Source organism: Telmatherina bonti (assembly GCF_933228915.1).
Source record: "Telmatherina bonti genome assembly, chromosome: 23".
Taxonomy (NCBI): Eukaryota; Metazoa; Chordata; class Actinopteri; order Atheriniformes; family Telmatherinidae; genus Telmatherina; species Telmatherina bonti.
The window spans coordinates 22376575-22397172 of NC_136632.1; the positions used below are offsets into that span (position 1 = coordinate 22376575).

The 20598-nt window shown below is 40.3% G+C and overlaps 1 protein-coding gene across 1 annotated transcript; it reads right to left on the reverse strand.

Annotated features, from left to right (window-relative positions):
* Positions 1-398: 398 nt before the first annotated feature.
* On the reverse strand, positions 399-20054 carry itih5 (inter-alpha-trypsin inhibitor heavy chain 5). Its single transcript, XM_079263526.1, has 14 exons — positions 19864-20054; positions 19742-19786; positions 18909-19072; positions 17891-17992; positions 14398-14678; positions 13871-14040; positions 13488-13604; positions 9975-10146; positions 8962-9271; positions 4048-4724; positions 3724-3777; positions 2200-2316; positions 1038-1415; positions 399-893 (listed from the first exon to the last, which is right to left on the reverse strand). Exons 1-14 carry the CDS (start codon positions 19975-19977, stop codon positions 634-636), a joined length of 2961 nt encoding a protein of 986 aa, XP_079119652.1. The 5' UTR covers positions 19978-20054; the 3' UTR covers positions 399-633.
* Positions 20055-20598: the final 544 nt, after the last annotated feature.

The window sequence follows — 20598 nt, forward strand, 5'->3', positions numbered from 1 at the left end:
CTTATCGAATGTATCTCTTTACTCTGTACTTGAATAAAAGTGATTGACACATAAAGCTGTGTTTGGTGTTGAATTCCTGCGGTGGTCGGTGCAAGGCAGCGCGATGAGAGACGACCTGTGTGGGACCTGGTCAGAGCACACCTGTGTGGGCGTGGCCTGTAGCCCTGTGACCTCCACCTGATGAGAAGGAAGAATATGGAGCTGTGTGTTTTGTGTGTAGTTGGGTGTTAGGTGTGCCTCTAGTCATTGACTGTGAGACAAAGGGTTAGTTACTCAGGCTGGTCTCCGTGGTAACCAGGTGTCATCTACGGCTTGAGACTGGAGACATGCTGACGTTCATATGAAGTGTGTGAGAAAAACACCAAGTTAACTTTTTATGCCTCAGAAATCAGCCTAGAAATTTTGCTCTGTTTTATTTAAATTAACAAATATATTGAAAAAATATTAAAGATCAAGTTATATAAAAACATTAGATTTAATTAGAAATGGTACAAAAATATATTTAAAGTGGTGGAAAGAAGTTTGAAACGTGAAAACTTGGCGTTTAAAGCCATTTCAGTTCATTTGAATGTGATCATTCTTTATAAAATGGGTTAATTAAAACGATTAAATGGTGGCGCTGGAGTCTGGCTGTCACATTTTGTTGGTCCCGTGGGGCCAGTCTCCTGTGTCAAACATGTGTGACATCAAGTAGTCCTCATACTGTCCATCTAAGAGCTTAGCTGCATTGTTTCGGGCGAACCAGCAGTCCACACTCTGCGTCCCGCTGTAGATCTTCCTGCTTTTGTGAATCACCGGCACTGAGCGGTCCTTCAGCTTGAGGACCGACGAGGGCTTCATGTCTCCCTGTGCAGGAAGCTCTGCCAGTCCCACTTCCTCATACAGGAACTGACCTAAAAGTAAATCAGTTCTCTCAATAATGAAAAAAAATTCAGTATTTTTATATCATTTTAACAATGAAAATCTCTGCAATTCTTCTGTAAAAGTAAAATCCATCCAGGAAAAAAGAGATTGTAGATGGATTTTATGACACCTACCCAGCAGACCGTGGCAGTTGTGCGACAGCCCCTTGCTGTTGCCGATGTAGAACCCCAAATGGTCTCTCTGGTAGGGAGCGGGGTTCTTGTACTGATGCAGCAGGATTACAAAGCTGATGTTTCCTCCAACTGTCACCGTCACATTGGATTTTTCCACAATGGCCACAGACAGCAGGCCACTGTCCACCACCACGGTGGAGTGGCAGGGCAGGACAATGCGGTCCCGTCCGTCCAGGATGACTTTCTTCGGGGTTACTTCAATGTAGGCCCGTTTGGGATGATCTACCACAATGGTGATGGTGCTGAAGTATGTGCGCTGCTGCTTGTGGCTGCCTGGGGGAGCTGGGGCACCGATGAGCTTACCGTTAACTGTCACACCTGAGGAGGAAAATTGGACAAACATGGACTGATGAGCTGCTAAAATCTGGTATTTAGCAAAAAATAGACAGATTCCTCTTTGAAAACTGTCCCTGTCCCCATGTCCAGCAATTCCAAACTCCAGTTAAATCAAGGATTACGTAACACAACAGTAAACATGCCTCTTTCCCATTTCTTTTCCTCCATACTGTTTTGTAGTTTATCAGGGAAGACCCTAAAAATAATTTCTGTGGATTTGTGTCTGTTCCAAAAGGTTTGCACATAGAAACAAATTACAATTTATAATGTTGACAGAAACTACCCAGCTTTGTGGGCAATGCGGGTCCTTTAAAGGTTGGGTTCCTTTAACCCTTTCATGCATGAATTAATAAAAAGGAAAAAGCAATGCAACATTTTTTTATATACAGTATTTTACCTCTACAGACATGTAATGATACTTCTTAATAGCGATATTACAAATTTATCATGATTTATTTATTATGATATATTCTATAAAATATTTATAAAATATATAATCATAATTATGTAAATCTATAAAATATAGCTGTATCATTTTCTTTTCCTGTTTATTGCAAAGGCAAACTTGTGTAACTATATTATGTTCAGTTATATCATATATTTATTTGTTCTCCAGTGGGTGGAAACGTATTGGATGACTCACTAACATCCACTGAAGTGGTTTAGTTACAAAAATACCATCCTCATTCATGAATATGCAAGAAAAAAAGCTTGTAAATCAGTGTCCACTATGCATGAAAGGGTTAAACAGCATCCTAAACCTTACCAGAGTACTTGTGGTCAGACACCAGGCGAAGGACGTGTCCAGGTTCACCGTTGATGTTAAAGCACACGGTTAGTTTACTGAGAGGGAATTCCACCACAAAGTGGGGGTCGCCATCAGCTAGGAGAGAGGTACACAAACGATGCATTTAAGAAGTGCATTTATTTAACAAGGGTCACTGACAATTCTATATATATATATAAATATATAAATACGCAGTCAACACTGATGGCAAAGGGATGGGGTTTAATAAGTTTTGGGGTTTTTTTTTTTACTTCTGCCTACTCCTTTTAGAGTATGTCTGGGTTTGTTGTTTTTTTACTTTTGTTTTTTTCATTTTTTTTTTTCATTTTATTTTATTGGACGTATATCGAAATAAACTTTCCAAACCAAAAAGAAAAGACAGGTAGAGACACTGGACACGGACATTCATGCCTGTAACCTGTTTATCTGTAAAGCTATTTAAAAGATCATGATGTTGATGCCAGACAGGTTGTGATCGCAGTCACGTCTTTGATCATACTTGTGCAGATTTTTCTTAAAGATGGATTTTAAATAGGCTTTTTTCAAGTAGGTAGTTTTATTCTTTGCACGCAACTGTGGTTAACTTTGACATTGTTGATTATGATGGAGAGAACGCCTCAGGAAAATGCCAAGGCTTCTCAACATTTATAGTCAGAAAACCCATTTATTTACAGGTTTTTGTTCAACAACGCTTGTTGTGGTGTGTGGAACTAGTGTCTGCAGTAATAGCTATATACCAGGAGGTGATCACCTTTGCTCTGACCAGACCAAAGCCACAACACAGTCTGGTTTACTGTCGGAAGGGTTAGGGGGTCAGAAACTTTTGAGAAGTTAAAAATACTGTATATATGTATCTACATATACATATCTATCTATATAAATGTGATGTATGTATAAAAAAATTTACAGTAATGAAGTTGCTCAGATTTTTTTTTTTACTGTGCATCCCTGCATTAATTTACTCAATTTCCCTTCTGTGAGAATATTGAAGTCTTCAGCTTTAGTTCTCTGACTTATGAGAACCAGCTGAATGACGAACAGATGAATAGAGGCACAATGAGATGATAGAGCAGCCTTAATGACAGGGTCATTAACCCTCACTAACTGCTTCTGATGGGCTCCTCTGTTTACAGTAACATGTGCACAAACATCCACTTCTCTACTCTACTCTTAACTCTGTCCCATCAGTATTTCAGCTCACATGAGAGTGTACTTGTACAATTAAAGTGCCACTCAGTGCCTGTGTTGGTATTTCAATTAGACCCTATTTGGGTTCAGAAGAATCCCCGAGCCCCTTGCTGTCTGTGTGATCGCTACAGGCAGTCTGACAAGGATCTAAATTACAGGCCACCCATACAGAAAGTGTAGAGAGAGTCTACTCTGCATCCCCCTTCTCCACTCTTTCAAGTTCTTCCTAGTTATCTTGCATCAGCTACAAATAAGGTAACAGCTTATAGGATTCAAAGGCTGTCAGACAGGCAGGAGAAAATGTATAGGAGTCACCTGATGTTTTGGAGATGGTGATTGATTTCTTGGTTGGTTTCCTCCCAACTTGACCTGCAAGGAAATTTTATATTTATCTTGAGATAAATAAGCCCTCATGACTGGTTCGATTTCTCCTGATTAGAAATAGGAACTACTTCTAATTGTCTACACCAGGAGAAAAAGTATAGTTTGCTGTCTTGAGGGACACCAAATGTGTGTTGATTTTCATTCGTTAATATATCAAACCTCCAGTGGCTGCCAAAAGTTAAATATCTTCTAATGTGAATAACAAACATCGACAAACCCACCCTGTACAAGCAGACCTTATGGACACATTCTCACCTTTTTTGCTGCTCAGAGAAGCTGTTTGACTCCCCACCTTCCCGCCTGGTTTCAGTGGCTTTTCAGCATCTGGGTCACCTGGTAGCTCATTGGCAGGTGAGACACCCTCACCAGCAGCTGGTGTCAAGTTGGGTGCTGGTGCCATGGTGCCGTCAGCCTGCACTTCAGGCTTCTCCACCACAATGTTGGTGAGAGGAGTGAGGAAGTGATATGTCAAAGACAGGTTGGTAGCCTGTTGCGTGTGATGTTCCCTTTCTTTGCTAGTTTGGCTGCGCAGCCGTGACCGTAGCTCTTCTTTAACGCTTAGGAAACCCCAGACACGTTCTACAAAGTGTTCTGCGATTTTAGGGATTCCCAAACCCTGTGCCACCCCTGAACCCAAGGGCTTAGATCCAGCTGTCATCGCTGCAGTAGCCGCCTTTACATGTTTCTCGGTCTCAATCTGTAGATGCCTCAGAGGCACATCGGTCTCCAGGACGATGCTTCTGTCATTGTTGCTGGCAGTGACCTGGACATGGAGAGACTCTGCGCTCTGGTTGGTAAGCTTGCCAGCAATGACGATCTCAGAGCCATTGAAGTAGTTGGTGAAAAGATTCTGAGTGACGTAACTCACAGAGTTCTCTGTGTAGTTGATCCTGATGTCAGAGAGCAGAGGTGTTCCGATCTCATCATAGAACCTAGAAGGAAACACAAAGACAAATCTCAGATTACAGCACAGAGACTGAAACTGGTGAAATAACTTGTGAAATTAGAAAAAGGAAACTGTTTTGAATGAGCCTTTAGTTTCAGGACTCCCATCGGGATACCCCGAGGGACTCGGCTTGATTTGGCGGAGAATTCCAGAAATGTTGCTTCCGTTTAGTTTGGTTTGCTTTCACACTGCACTTTACATGGTTTTGTCTTGCTGAGTTAACAATGGAGTCTTGGGTTTTGGTTTTCAAATCAATACAGCAGTTTTTACCAAAAGCTGTCCAGTTTGAGCGGCAGGATATAACAGCAAGCTTTCCGGCATGTTGTGCTACGACAATGTCCGCGTAACTCCCACCACACTGCAAGTAAAACCAAACCAGGGTTCACTTGCAAATGAACCGGGACCCCTGGTTTTTTTTTCAAGCGGACTAGAGTGTGCTTCTTTTGTCTGTACCTGTGTGCAAATGAGTAGAGTCTGTGCCAGGGGTATTTAACTCAGTCTATGAGGTCCGGAATCCAGCAGGTTTTCCATGTTTCCTTGCTCCAACACAGCTGACTTGAATTATTGAGTCTATGTTTAGAACCTGATAGGCTGTTAGATCCATTTTATTTGATTCAGGTGTGTTGAAGCAGAAATACACGAGAAACCTGCTGGATTGCGGACCTCGTAGGACTGAGTTGAATACCCCTGTTGTACACGCCAAACAAACTAAACTTATCTGTGGAAGCAGATCAGGTTTTGTTTAAAGATGACTAAACAGTGCTATTGTGAATGTGCCATAAACTGCAGGGTCCTCTTTCATGTTAGCAATACTACTTTATCTACAAGATTGCATGATGGTTGAACAGATATGCTAAAAATGAGCAACATGAAATCAGTATTTTCTGCTCCAACGTTCCTGTTGGCTAGCTCTGTTTTGTAAGAAAACCGTGTTTTGTTTTATGCATATGAAGATTTTTAGTATTGACGGATTTTGTTTGCACAGGATTTGATTGCATGCTCCCAGAAAACATTAACTTATTGCAAATGGATTCTAGACCGATCCTAAAAATACAAGAGTCCTCAAACAACTAATGGCATTTTTTTTTCTGCTGAGGATCAAGTCTACTTGTTTCTAACATTCACCCACCAAAGCCCCTCTCTTCCTAGATACCTCCTCCTGCTCTTTACAGGGAAACATTAGTGCTTTCTCAAACTGGCCAAGAGTATCTCCAGCAAATCTGGCCTTAGGCCTCCTCCCAGGGGGATATGCCCTAAACCAGGGGTGTCCAAAGTCAGTCCTCCAGGGCCGCTGTTCTGCAGGTTTTCCATGTATCCCTCTTCCAACATAAATGGCTTCCATTCCAACAGCCAATGAAGTTCTGCACAATGACTCATTAGTTTGAGAGAGGTGGGATGGAACAAGGATAAATGGAAAGCCTGCAGGATTGTGGCCCTCGAGGACTGAAACTAGGCACCCCTGCCCTAAACATTTCCCCTGGGCAACATGCATGACCAACCTGGCTCTTCTTGACATTGAATAGAAAAAACCTTTACTGCTCTACAGCATCCACAGCTCATGACCATCTACTGTAGGTGAGACTTGAAACAAGGAATAGTTAGTTCAGTAGCTGGATTAACTCCAAGAAACTTTCCAGTACCCTACTGTAGATAAAGAACTGGTCTTCTGTGTCAGGACCTGAATCCAAGGTTTTACTTGCAGCCAAATATTTTCTCCAGCTCACTGGGAATAAACCCTCCCAGGATGGCTGAGAAGAGCAAACCCCAGTTGGACATTTTTATCAAACAAGGTCTAAGAATGAGCAATTACCAAAAACTCCTCTGTAGTTTCAAAATCCCACCCAGAAAGGACTGAATTCTCTTTATTGTTGCACCTCAAAAGCAAAACAACTGCAGTGCATGCTTTGCATTTTACAGTGTTGCCCAACTTTCCATTAATGCAAAACAAATGTTAACAGCTTATTTCTTTTTGCTAATTTTGTTTGGTATTCATGTAGTTTCCAAACAGGCAATCTACCAATTTTCTCTCCACTCATCTCCATTCCAACAGGAAAAAAAAGGTGCCAATATGGGTTTCATCACCTGGTTTATCTAAATAAGCCACCATCCGGCCTGAAACCTGCTTGTCTAACCTCTAAGCTACTGTCTCCTGAAGCCGAACCTGTGTGTGAATGTCTGTCCTGTCCTAGATGTCACAGCATCATAAACCTCGTCACCTCTTAACCAGCATGTTTGTTCAAGCGGGACAGAGGCTATTATCACCGTGTCTATCTGTTAACCCCACGTACATACTCAGACGCAGGTTTCACAACACACACACACACATTCCTGCGCAACTGAACAAACACCTCATGTGTCCAAGTGCGGAAGAATGAGAAGAGGGTTGTGTGGAGAGGATAGAAGAAAGAGGTCTGAGAGAGAAAGAGGGCGGCTGTTGTAGTCTGCGGCTGCCTCATGTTTAAGTTGATTAAAGAGGTCTGTTTTCAGCACCGTCACATTTGTGGTCTACATTCTCTCTCAGGCTGATGAGAGATGGACATATGTGTCAGCCGGAGAAGGGGAGGAATTAAGGACAGCTAATTGCCTCATAAAAGGCAGATTATATAGAAATGGGAAAGTCACAGGCTAAAAGCTTAAATAAATTTAATATATATGTATATTTGTAATTATGGAATAACTTACAGAAACGGGTCAGTCTGTAACACAAGTGCAACTAAAATAGTTTAAGAAAAAATAAAACCGGCATTATTCAGCAGCTCCAAGACAATGTAAGCTGGTTGAAAGTTAGATTTCAACCAACACTTTCCTCTTTCAGTGGTAAAATCACTAGTCTGGTGCCAATTTAAAGTGGTTTTCAAGATAGTTTTCACACTGTTTTGAGTTCAGTTTTAGACAACAAGGAGTCTTGGAGCAGTTTCACAGCAACTACAGTCCACAGACCAGCGTTAGGCCACTTGCCTTCCGGCAACAGCCTCATGATCAAACACTTATTGACCACTTTTTGTCAAGTATGTTTCTTGCTTTTAGACCAAAAAATATGAGTTTCCACTGAATTTATATCTTCAGGAAATATATTTTGATCATTTTAGATTCAATTACAAAAAAAGAAAAATCCAGAAAGTTTTCCATAGGAAGTGTGAGGGGGGGGGAAGGCAGAAAGTTTAAAAAAAATAAAAAAAAATAAAAAAAGTTGATAGGTGATTTGGATTTACCGTCTGCAACCATCACAAACTAATATAGTCTGATCAGATTGGTGGATCATTAAAAATGGGCCCCACCAGTGAATAATCATCATTGTGGACTGTGGTTATACTTTAAACCTGCCCATTGTTACCAAGGCTTGATTCTTTATGGCAGGGATCAGCAGGTCCAGTCCTGGAGGGCTGCAGGTGTTGGGTGACCCCGCCGCAACACACCTGATTCCAATGAATGGGTCATTAACAGACTTGTGCATAACTTGACGCGTTGTTGGAGATTCATCATTTGAATGAGGCGTAAAAAGGTAGGGAAGCATCTAATTCCTGCAGGACCATATTTGCTGATCCCTGCTTTTGTTCTTTATCAACAAACACATAGTTTGGATTTAACAATGTAGATTATTATTACAATTTCACAAATCTAAAGAAAATTTCCTAAATCACTTGGATCATATGTAATCTATTTTAAATCAGTTTTAGACCGAGTTCAGACAGCTTTTGACCTGCTTTTTGGCCAACTGTGCCAAACCTTCACTCCAAGACAGATTTCACCTTAGTTTAGACCTGTTTCACACCAACACCAGTTTATTTCCAGTTTACTTTTTAAAAAAAAAGTTTTGTCAACCCTTCTTGGGTTCAAACCAGATTAGAATGACTATAAAACCACTTTAGATCTTTTTCAAAACACATTTTTGTCTAATCTTGAATTAGTTTTACACAAGTGATAAAAGATTGCAAAGAGATCTTTTCTGATCACTTTAGAAACCACTTCAGACCAGTGTTAACATGCTTTCACTCCAGTATCAAACCAGGTTCCAGGAAGGTTTAACACCATTTTTTACACCATTTTAAAGTTTTTTGTCACTTATACCAATTCTAAAATAATCAATTTTTTCTTAATCAATGCTGGAGGATGCTGTTCAGAACTACTAAAAGAAAAGCTTGAAATTTTAATAATCCTATTGACAATGTGGAGGGCAGCATGGCCGGTGAAGCACTTATCCAAAGATCTTGGGAGAAACGTACCCTTTAAGCATTGAGCTGGCGTCGGCGTCCTCATGGATGCGCCTCGTCATCCCACAGTTTTCCAGAGACATGCGCTCCAGCAGCCGGTAGTCCACATCATTACCGATCCCAATCGTAAATATGCAGAACTTCTCCTGCACAGCTGAGCGAGTGTTCCCAAGGATGGAAGTAGACTGGATCTCTCCCACAGTGGGCCGGCCGTCTGTCAGGAAAATAATGAGCGACACGCTGTTGGGGCTGCTCTCGGGGCCTGAGATGTAATCTCGAAGCAGAGAGGAGCCGGTTTGGATGGCGTCGTCGATGTTTGTGCCTGCAGTGGAGGGTTAAAATGAAAATTTAGTTCCTGAGTCCAACTTTTGAGGTTTTTAAATCATTAATAATACAAATCTGCCCTTTCAGATTTAAACATCCAGTTGGTTAAATAATTTATGAAACATTACTGAAACCAGAAATTCTGGACCTTTTAAAGTCTCCAGGAAAGTTGGTGACTTTTATTGCCTGATCTTATGCTACGTAACATCCAGCTTATTCATTGTGTACAGCCTGAAGTGATGGTCAACCTGGAAAGCTTGTTGTAGATCAGAACATGTGAAGCAAATGATCGCTGGGATGATCAAGAACAATGTTTCAAGTTGTTCAAACTGAGAACTTCATGGTTCCTGGTGAAGTTATAAAAAAAAAAAAAAGAAGCATGCCAGAGTTTGCAGTTACCACTTTATCACATGTTTGTAAATCACTTCAGATGGCAAGGGTAATGCTGTTGATATAAGCGTATGTGCTGATATATGCTGAAGCCGCTTTCTTGTTTCAAAGGTTTAAATTGGAGCTGCTGAGCAAAAAGCCAAAACAGTTCCTAAATTGAGCTAATTTTGACTTGAACCAATGTTTTTGCTTCGTTCCTCAGGATGTTCTTCTGATTGAATACAAGTAATAAAACAACAGATTTGTAAAATTCATGTATCAGAATGCAACAATTCTGAGAAATGTTAGCTACATGGATGGTAATGTCTCACCTCCAGTCGGTATGAGCATGTATATAAACTTCTTGGCATCTCGGATGTTTAGTGGCGTTACTGGAACCAGACGATTGGGCTGCCAAACTTTAATCCGATTGGAGAAGCTGACGAAGTTAAAGCGATCGCCGGGTCGCAGATCTTTCAAGATGGTGAACAAAGCCTCTTTTGTCTGGGGTGGAAAATGTGCAGATAAAGAGGAATAATTAATGCTAAAAAAAAAACAAAAAAACATGACATGGCATATTTGTAGCCAGATATGAGGATGAAACATGTCCATCCTCTTTTGCAGATGCCATTTGGCACTTTTTAGACTCTAATACTTGAAAGAAGAACAAAAAGGGCCACGTGGGCGGCTTTTCTCATCCTGTTGACCTCACAAGGGAATAATGATTCTGAAAGTTTTAGAGCTTCATGATATCATTGCTTCATTCTGCTGCTTCACTCAAAAATGATAAAAAGAAACATTTTCTTTTCTGTGTGCATGTTTGAGTTTAAATCTGTCCTTAAAAGCCTTAAATCCCACAGAAAGAGCTTCCTCCAGTAAGAGAATAAAGTGTCAACAGTCATGGCATGAGCTGTATACGTAGACTGGGACTGTTTGCTGGTACTTGAACAAAGTGATTAATGAAATTCAGTCTAAAACACTGGAAACGTTTTGTGTGAACGTACAAAAAGGAAAACCTTGTGCCCCCTTTAACTCTTCTGTTTTCTCGATCTCAGCCTCTCCAGGTCTGAGTGTGGGTGAAATGTATAATTTGAAGCTGGGGGAGTGCAGTCTATATGGACTGTACACAGCTGGGATCAGCACCACAAACTGACATACGATGAAACTCTCTATTGTAAAGCCACATCAAAACACATTTGTTCTTTTTCTGCGGCTCACTGGGGTCTTGGGATGGGTGGGAGGGGAGGGCATAGATCAGCGGGTCGAGGGTGCTGTTCAGATAATTCCATTACTCCATAGACGGTGACCTTCCTCCCTCACAGCCCAGCCTTGTGCTGTGTGCTTCCACATATCTTCCTTGCTACAAATGTGTTTTTCAGTTTCGCTGCTCTCCTGGTTCTGTACTCGTTCCTCGTGGCAGCTGCCAGAGATCCGCTCGGAATCTGGCTGAGGGGATTATCCTGCTGTCGCAGATGGAGGAAAAAAGTCTGATATTGATATTCCAGTGTGGGAGGGCGGAGGTGGGGTGTCACGTTTCCTGTCCAGTGAAGTTATTTACTCCAAGTACATCTTTAAAAGAGGGGAAATTACTTTGTCAAGGAGAGAGAAATCAGATTTCCTCTGACTTGTTTGGGAGAAGAACTGAGGAGTTTGTGTACAACACTACTTTTCCAAGGTGGAACTTTGAGCTTTCTTTATGTAAAAACACTATAAGTAATATGGTGTATAAACTAATTTGCATAGTTTTTGCATGTTCTGCTGTATTTACAACTAAAATGGTAAATTATACATTAAGATTAACTGCAGTTTAGACAGTTATGATTTCATCTGAATTTTAACAAAATAAGCTGACATAATTTCTGCCTTAGTTTCCACCATGATCTTTATGATCAGATGGCGTTTGGCTAGAACTACATCTACACCTGTAAAAATAAACATCCATGCACAACGTCGCAATGGACAGAATTTCTTTAGTAATTAAAAATTCTCCTACATTTTCCCTTCCTTTTTTTGTGGTGTTTTTTGTTATATATTGCCTCATTCAAAGGAATTTTAACATTTTAAATTTGCTAAATGATGCTAAAATTTTATAAACCACAAAATTGTTGAACTGATTTAAAAAGATCGGCTGTCTGTGTGAAACTCAGAGTGATCAGTTTTTGCTTTTATTACTACGTCCCATCATATGTACAGATTTTAGGTCAGCAAAATAGCATTAGCTCACAGAATCATGGAAAGAGCAGGATCACTTCTGTCTCAGAGCAGCATAAAACTTCAAAATAATGATTTGCTATTTTTAAAAAAAATGTTTTTATGTATGAGAGTTGTTATCCCAGTCAAAATGTTTCCTGCAAACTAGCTGGCCTACGAAGTAGTGTTTACATCCTTTGTAGCACAACAAACCATAAATTTGTTAAGGCAGCAACGCGGACACACTTTGTTTGGTGAATAGTTGCTCCTAATATTAAATTTTATAATAATTATTATTATGGCTTCTAGCTGTTGTATTTTTACACAATACTTGACAAAATCCAAAAACACTCCCAAAGTTTTATTTATTTATTAAATGTTTTCCAGTTATGTAGTGCCTCAAATGAAGAAAAAAACAAACGGAAAGAAAACAACTTTTTACCCAAAAATATCCAACTTGACATCTAGTGGTCAAGTTGGAAATAGCAACCAGTAAACTCTACCTCTGTTGCTATGAATGGATGGTGGCCATCAGTGGCCAAAACTCTTCCAGATTTAAACCAATTTTATCTGCAAATGAATCTAGTTGCATCAGTTGCAGCAATGACTTCACTACAGGTTTCAGCTTTTCTTATCCAAAACCTTCAGATCTATTCTGCCCAATCAGAAACACTCCAGTAAAAATAGTGGCACAAATATGTCAGCTCTATGTATGTGAACTCATGGTGAGCAGAGACAAATGGCTCATTGTAGGAAAATAAAAGTTGTTACTTTAGTAAAGGGATTAGAAGCAAACAAACAGTTTTTAAATGATATATTGACCTTTGATTTTGTTACAAGCTGCACCTTTGAACAAAAATTGATGTCCATCTGTAGGCTCTTTATGAATGATTTTATATCTATGTCCCAGTGTTCTGCATGAGGAGCCGTGCATTACACGGTTATAATGCACGATGCAGAGTCTAGAACACAACGCGCAGAGTTGTTTAATCTGTTTATACCGTGGTCCCACACAGTAAACATTTTGTAAAAATCTTGGATTACTTTTTTACAACACTTGCTAAATATGCTAAAGTACAGGAACTATTTCATGTTGGCCTCAATGCACTTTTTATTCCACACAACTGCTGTGAAGCTACAGCACATTTCTGTCATTCACCTGTTAAAAGACAGCTAATCTGAACTAGTTGCTTAACGCGTTGCTATGCTGATGCCCCGTAACGGAGGGATGTTACAGTGATGTAACTACTAAACTGCGAACTACGTGTGCATATAAACAAAAATAATTCAGCCAGTTGGCAGTAGAGTTTTGACTGACCATGGCATAAATGGATATGAATCACTGTAATAAAAATAAAATTGGCAAATTAAAAAGATACTAATGAAAACACATTCTCAAAGGTCTTTGTTATTGTTTCTCATTGAAATTTTAGCATCATTCAAATGTCTAATCTCTCCATTTAAAGAACTGAATGCACCCTCATGAAATGTTCCTCGTTTTGTGCTGTTATGATGGGTTAAAACGGAAACAAAGGCACTGTAATAATAACTATTACTTAACTATTACTTGGCATTTCAGTGTAACATTACATAATTATTGCCACCAGCCGTTGTGAAGGCTGGTAAAGTCTTATAAACTGTTGGAGCTGCTTTACCTGTCTGATCTTAGTCCCCAACATGGAGGCGCTGGTGTCGATCACAAACACCACGTTCTTGGGCACAGCCGGCAGGTCTTTGGGGGCAAAGTAGTGGACGAAATGTCCATTTAAAACCTAGTGGAGACGAAAGTTTACAGACCATGAGATCGGTTGCTGATCTGTGCGGAGGACAAATAGCAGAGTTTTTCGACACCAAGTCTGGTGGCAGGATGCCAGAGAAATGAATGACTAACAGGTGGGTGGAGGAGTGTGTTTCAGTGTGTGACAGGATGGAAAATTGTTTGCACGCACAGGAAATATCACAACTATTTTCACAGATCTCTTTATCAGTGCATTCCTCATCTTTTATTCTAATCTTGTTTCCTTGTATGTGCTCCCACCTGGACGTCTCCTATCCCCATGTCTCTCTGGACATCGTAGCGGATCACAAAGTCTCCCAGGATGCCGTTGGTGGAGATCTTTGCTTGTTGGACAATGTTGGGACTGAAGGTGACCTTCCAGACGTTCTTTTCATTTTTGATCTCTGTGGTGATGGGAAGCTCGGGCTTGGCTACAGCAAAAAGACAGGAAGTGTAGAGCTTTTTTTTAAATAAAAAAAAAAAAAACCTGGATCAAACACAAAAAAACAGAAATAAACTGGCTTGGACCTCAAAGCGGATTTAAACTGGTAACAGGGCACTTTTAAAAAACATTACATCCGTGTGCTTTCTGGGCTGCAGGCTGAGATAAACACAGTCTTAACTTTACAATGAGTCACTTTTCCTTATAAAATAAAATGTCCAGCCTAAAAATATTTGATTATCTTTGTTTAATGGACTTAATATATAAATGAAGTAATAAACAAAAGCACCTCACAGCTTTCCTTTTCATGTTTCCATGCTCAACATAATACTCTGTATTCATAAACCTGATGTTTTGGGTGCATTAGGTCCAGCTGCAGTGTTGGCAGAGCCACCAGTCTTGCCGTTACGCAGCAGCAGCACCTCCACATCCGTGATGGGTGAATGGTCGACGATGGTCACATCCAGGCTGAAGCGACTGACCAGCTGCAGGGGTTTCAGACTGGTGATGTGTTCGTAGCGTCCCAGCCGACGCTGCAGAAGCTCCTCATACATCAGAATGAAGACGGCCCGGTTCCGGCCAGGTATGTTAACAACCATTCTGAACACTTCCATCTCAGGCTCTGAACTAGAAGAGATGGTGGGAGTTAGAAGTGTGTATTGGCAATAATCTGGCAATACAATATGTATTACTATATGAGTCAACAATACGATACATCAGGATACTATAAGCAAGACAATATATTGTGATGTTTTCTTTACTGGTAGTAAAGACATCAACTTACTGAATAAGACTCTATATTTCACTGCAAAATCAATAAAAACACTGATCTATATGTACAAGATAAATAAAAAAATGAAAATCTGCCTCATCACTAAAGATCAGTTGTTTGATAAAAGTGATATTGAAGGCTTTTGAATATTGATATATTTTACAAAACATATTGCAATATTTCGAGAAAGCAATATTTTTCTTACACCTGTAATGTGAGTGTGATGCAACTGATTTTAATCAGAAAAGGAATATAAATGCAAATGTGGGTCTTATGGATGTAAAACTTTAGTATGTTTTGGGAAAAAAGTCAAACATATTTGAATAAATAATAAGTGAGCAGCCATCTCTGCAGAATCTTTTAGAAATTTGCATGATTTTAAGCTTCTAAAGACTGGGAGGTATCTTGTCAGCCAGAATTTTGGTAGATATGACTCAGTCCTGCTACAGTCTATGAATATAAAAAGCCACAAACTGTGTTTCACCCCATATTATCATACTCTCACTTCCATGCTTTACTGGCAGGACATGTCAAGGCTCACAGGATATAACATCAAGCACATGCGGTCTATCTGATTAGATCAAGTTTGTCTTCATCTATTCTGGACAAAAAATTTGCTTCTGCTATTTTTCAGCTGTCTGTTAACATCTGTCAGAACAAGCTTCAGAGTGCCGATGGAGAGCTGAAACTGAAAATCACATAATCAGGGGAAAAAACGGTTAACATAAAAAAAAAAACATTGCTCAGTCAGCTTTGAACACTTTACGCATTAAATTATGTCATTACCTCCACCAAGGAGGTTATGTTTTTCATCTGAGTTTTTTTTTTTTGTTTGTCTGTTAGCAACAGTACTCAAAAAGTTATGGATGGATTTTGATTAAATTTTCAGGATATGTTGGGGGTCTCACAAGGAACAAATGAGTACATTTTAGATTCTGGATCACTTTGAAGTTAAGTTGGATGTTAATCACAATATGGTTGGCGGAGGTCTGCACTCTGCGGGTGCTTTTCTAGTTTTTATATAAAATGCAACTTTATTCTTTCTGTGTAAATCTTTTTTTGTCTCAATACAGATTTTCAGTATCAATTGAAATGTTCAATAACAACAACGTGTATATTACACCATGTCATAATTCAATTGATAAAAATACAGAAGCACTGTATATTTGTATATTTTTCCTCACCCACCCTCCCATCTCCTCTGGGCAGGGCTGGTAGGTGTTTATTTCAAGCTTGGGTCCTCTACCAGAGTCCCGGTAGCTTGATGGTCCTACACAGTCTCCCAGCTGTTTCTGGTACTGCACTCTTCTGGGTGGATATGTCCCATGCTTCTCCAATTATCTGATGGACCCACTTTTCCAGTGTGGGGGGGACATGGCCACTTCTCACCTCATACTCTGAGCTGTTTGTCCATTCAGAGACACCGTAGTAAAAATGGTGGGAATGTATGTCAGCTTCCATGTGTCTGTGCCCACAGCAAGTAGATATAAATGGCTCATTAATAGAGAGTAAAAACAACAGTTATTTTTGTAAAGAGAGTAGGACCAATAGAAACACTGGTTTTAATTAAAAGGTAAATTTTCCTCTCATTAAGCTCTGAATCGGTTACATACTGCAACTTTAGGTTTTCACACATTGCATTTTTCTCTTTAGTGTACTTTCTTTTCATGTAGTTGGATCCATATTTGTACTGGTAGACAAACTGGTTAAAGCTTTTTTTTTCCCCCCAAAAGGTATATTCTTGATAAAAACTTCATTTTAACTTGAAGCTTGAATGCATGCACAGATGTAGCTTTTTTAAAGGGCAACAACCATAGACTGTATATGAAGAGATGGACGGAGCCTCCGTGACGTCACCCGTAGGTTTCTGAAGAGCTGAATTGAAGCTCGGTGGGCGGTTCCTACCATCGCCATCTTGGCAGAGGCATGCGTGTCGTCTCGCCCGGACAATACAAATATGGGCAAAAAGGTAGAGTTGAGAGGGGGGGTGAGCGTCATGGTGGATGATTGACATTGAGCAAACTCCGAGCTTTTTGTAGCTAAAAGCTAACCGAGCTAACCCGGAGATGACAGGAGCTAACCAGCTAACAGAGGTAAGTGGGCTAAAGCGAAGTCACGTTGTTAACCGGCTAAAAACCGTGGTTGTTCTACGTTCTTCTGACTTTAAGCGGGAGGTCGGGGACCTGTCAATCAAAAGAACACGCCCCTAAATAAGCAGAATTTAGAGATTAAATTACTTTTAAACAGATGAGTTAGAAAAAAAATTCACTTCCCCCACAGTTGTCATGAAGCTAAACTTGGATTATTAACCAAAAATGAATTTTTGAACCAGGATGTAAACATGTTTATTTCTGCTGGTAAGTTGGTCTTTTTAACATGGGAGTCTATGGGGATTTGCTCTGTTTTGCAGCCCCTAGTGGATGAAGGGGGAACTGCAGTTTTCTGCACTTCACTTTTAACCGCCGAAGGCTCCGTCCATCTTTCATATACGGTCTTTGGCAGCAACACGTACATCCCCACACGTTGCCAGATTAAGTGAAGTGTGAGGGCTGCCTAAACGAAATGGAAACTGTAAATCTGAAATAAAACATGTGAAAAAAGCACACTAAAGCAGTTTGTAAATGCAGGGAGACTTCTGCGTAGCTGGTCCATGTGGTGATATCATCCCTCTGGTGTCCCATGCGCCTCGCTCCGGTCCAGTTCCTCCTCCTCTGTTCTGTTCACAGTGGAGTCTGTGAATCACTAAATCTCATTTAGTGAAATGTCACTTTCTGTATGACAGCTGGAAATGGTATGAAGTCATTTCTTCCACACGTCACTTCTTGGGTCACAGATTTATATGGCAGTTCTGCAGAGCCGTGACCACACCGTCTATCTGCTCACTTAAGAACACACACACACACTCTCCGGCTTGTTTTTTGAGGTGGTCTAGGTTTTAGATGGGATGCCATCAGTAAGTGTTTGCTAAATAAAAACATTGCATGGAGCAAGTGCTGCCCTGTGATTAGGAGGATATGCCAGACTGTAGGCGTGGTCACACACAAACTCGCTCTTTGGATTTTCATACCTTGTATCACTTGACTCTTTGTTCTTGGGTTTGCCGTTCTCCTGTTTGACCCTCTTTTCCTTCGGCATGACCTTGCTCTGGTAGACACGCCCTCCAACAATCCTGGTTTAGGTGGGGGTCAGAGGTCGAGGTTTAGAGTGGGGCACATGTCCAGGACCACTATTGTCACAGTTAAACTATTTTTTCTTGGACAAAGGACACAGAAAATCCTGTCATTACCTATTTATGGGCGCCCTTCCTGCACATGAATGAGCTAATCTGTGCGTGTGCGTTAACACCATTATAAAAATCCATCCTCGCATCTCCATAGTAACTGAAACATCATAAATAATTCTAGACACTGATTCCTGTTGAGTTTCCGCCATAGCATGCCATCAAAAACATCCAAAGCTGCACTTTTTGGATGAAGATAATGTCTGGTTTTATTCTTTTAAAGTTGCAGGATAAATAATGTTTGTTTACTAAAATATTACCAAATTTTCATGTTTTTATGATTTTTACAAGTAAATGTAAATATTTGGAAAAGAAAGGGGGTCTAATAATTTTTCCTGCAACGGATCCATTTATAAATAAATGAATGAAACAGTCATGTTGTTTATATACTACTCACATAACCTTTGCTTGTATTCTTCCTGTTTAAGATTCCCTTCAAATGACCAAAAACCTAATAGCCATTTTACAAATAAAACATACTCAGTGGTGTAGGTTAGCATGGTAACTGGTTAAGGATGGAGCCTCCTGGCTTTCCAATCTAAAATATTTCTTAAATTTGTGAATTTGCTGACATGGAGAGCCCCAAGTAGCCACAGAAAACAGAAATATATCTTCAATTTTATGTAGAAATCCTGCACGCTTCTTTATTTTTCAATTTGTACTCTTAAAAAGTTTTTCCCTCATGACCTGCAATAGAGCAAAAACTCAGCAGTTTTTGTTTTTTTTTTAAATCTCCAGCTTCTTTATAAGCTTGAATTATCTTTGAGTTTCGACCGCCTGATTCAGGAATGATTGTGCTTCTCACATGGTGAAGTTGGATACATATGCGTCAGCAGGGATCTGAAACTGGAAGGCTCCATCAGTGGCAGCTGCGTGCCGGTTCAGCATGGCGCAGTACACTGCAGTGAAGGCGTATCGGGAGATGATGGTGGTCTTGATGGAGAGTTCGTGGATGTGAGGTTTGGTCTCCTGCAAAAGAAAACATTGCAACTGTGAAACTGCAGACATGTCGTCACCTGGAGCAGACTTCCTCAATGCGACATGATTTACGCATCGTTTTGTGGGCTTTAATGACTCATAATGGTAAAGTTGCTGATTCAGTTCATGACTTCCCAGTTCACACACCAAGTGCTGATGTGCAAGATATTGAAACCCCCCCACTCCCTCCCCACCAATGCGCTCTTTCCAAGTCACTTTGGATAAAAGCGTCTGCAAAAATAAATAACTTTTGTCTTAATGAGTTAGAACAGATATAACATGTGACAGTTGTGATATCCACGTAGTTAGGATGAAAAAACAAGGATTTTAACTAAGATCCAGTGCATTACGGATCCTCTGGCACGTCCGCGCGCTTGGCGCATCTCCTGCGCGTCGCGCCCAAAACACGCAAGTTTGGATGACAAAATCTACTTCCAGATCATTTTAACTAGGTCATCCATTTCAGTCTATGCTACACAGCGTATGATAATCGATTCTTTATTATCATTCCATCGGAAAGTTCCATAAACTCCCAAACTCAAATGATCACATATCAAAATAACAAGAAAAGTCACTTCTTATCTCTTGTATTGGGATTTTATGTTACCAAAGGGCTCAAACACATAAAAAATAAACAAATAATAAAAATATTGTAATTACCTTGGCTAGTATAGTTTTCACCTGCCTGGGGACTCTGCGGGGTGCCTGCAGACATAAACAGCGTCACAATGAGGAAAACTCTGAATATCTTCATGTCTGGCAGAGTGTTGAAAATTTCTTACAATCTCCAAATCAAAGTCTTCCAAATCCATATTAACATCATCCTCAAACTGGGATTCCTCCAGCTGTCCCAGTGCACTCAGGCTGAAGCACAGCAGCAGAGCCAACAGCAGCATCTTTTCACTTCTACTCCCTTAAAACTCTTCAACAAGGTAACTGGGACATTATTTCCAGCTCGCAGCGGCTTCCCAGTCCGAGTCGGAATGGGAGTGGAGATCTGACTGGGAGCGGGACGATGCAGAGAGGAAAAGTACGCCCACCTTCTGCAGCCATGGATGCAACTTTCAGTGCGCGAGCGGCTGCTTGGGCCGCTGCTGCTGCCTTCAGGGACCGTCGTAAAAAAATTTCCAGAAAATAATTACAGCAGCCTGATACTTGGTTGGCATGAGCAATTCCAACATCAATTTTTTTACGCTAAAAATTGATGAAATATATAATATATGACGAATTTTAATGAAGTTGAAACTATTTCACTTTAATGTTCACCACAACTGTCCACTTATTGTTTAGTCATGGGAAATGGAGGCATTTGAAAGCAGAATTTCCCAGTTTGGACTTTCATCTCTGCTGGGTGGCTGATTAAACAGCCACAAATGTATCATGCATGATAGAGAACTAATAGGACTGCATATTATAAGTTTTCATGTTGCTTTTGAGTGACAGGAATTAGTTTCATTAGCTGTGAATATTATAGATGAACACAATGAAACACATCTTCCAAATAAAGTCTGACCTAA

Excerpts from the sequence above, each read along its gene's own strand:
- itih5 (XM_079263526.1), bottom strand. The coding sequence starts at position 19,977 with ATGCTGCTGTTGGCTCTGCTGCTGTGCTTCAGCCTGAGTGCACTGGGA. Across the intron at positions 14,679-17,890 it reads AAAGAGTCAAGTGATACAAG|TTCAGAGCCTGAGATGGAAG; the intron begins GTATGAAAATCC and ends CATCTCTTCTAG. Across the intron at positions 894-1,037 it reads CAACTGCCACGGTCTGCTGG|GTCAGTTCCTGTATGAGGAA; the intron begins GTAGGTGTCATA and ends ATTTACTTTTAG.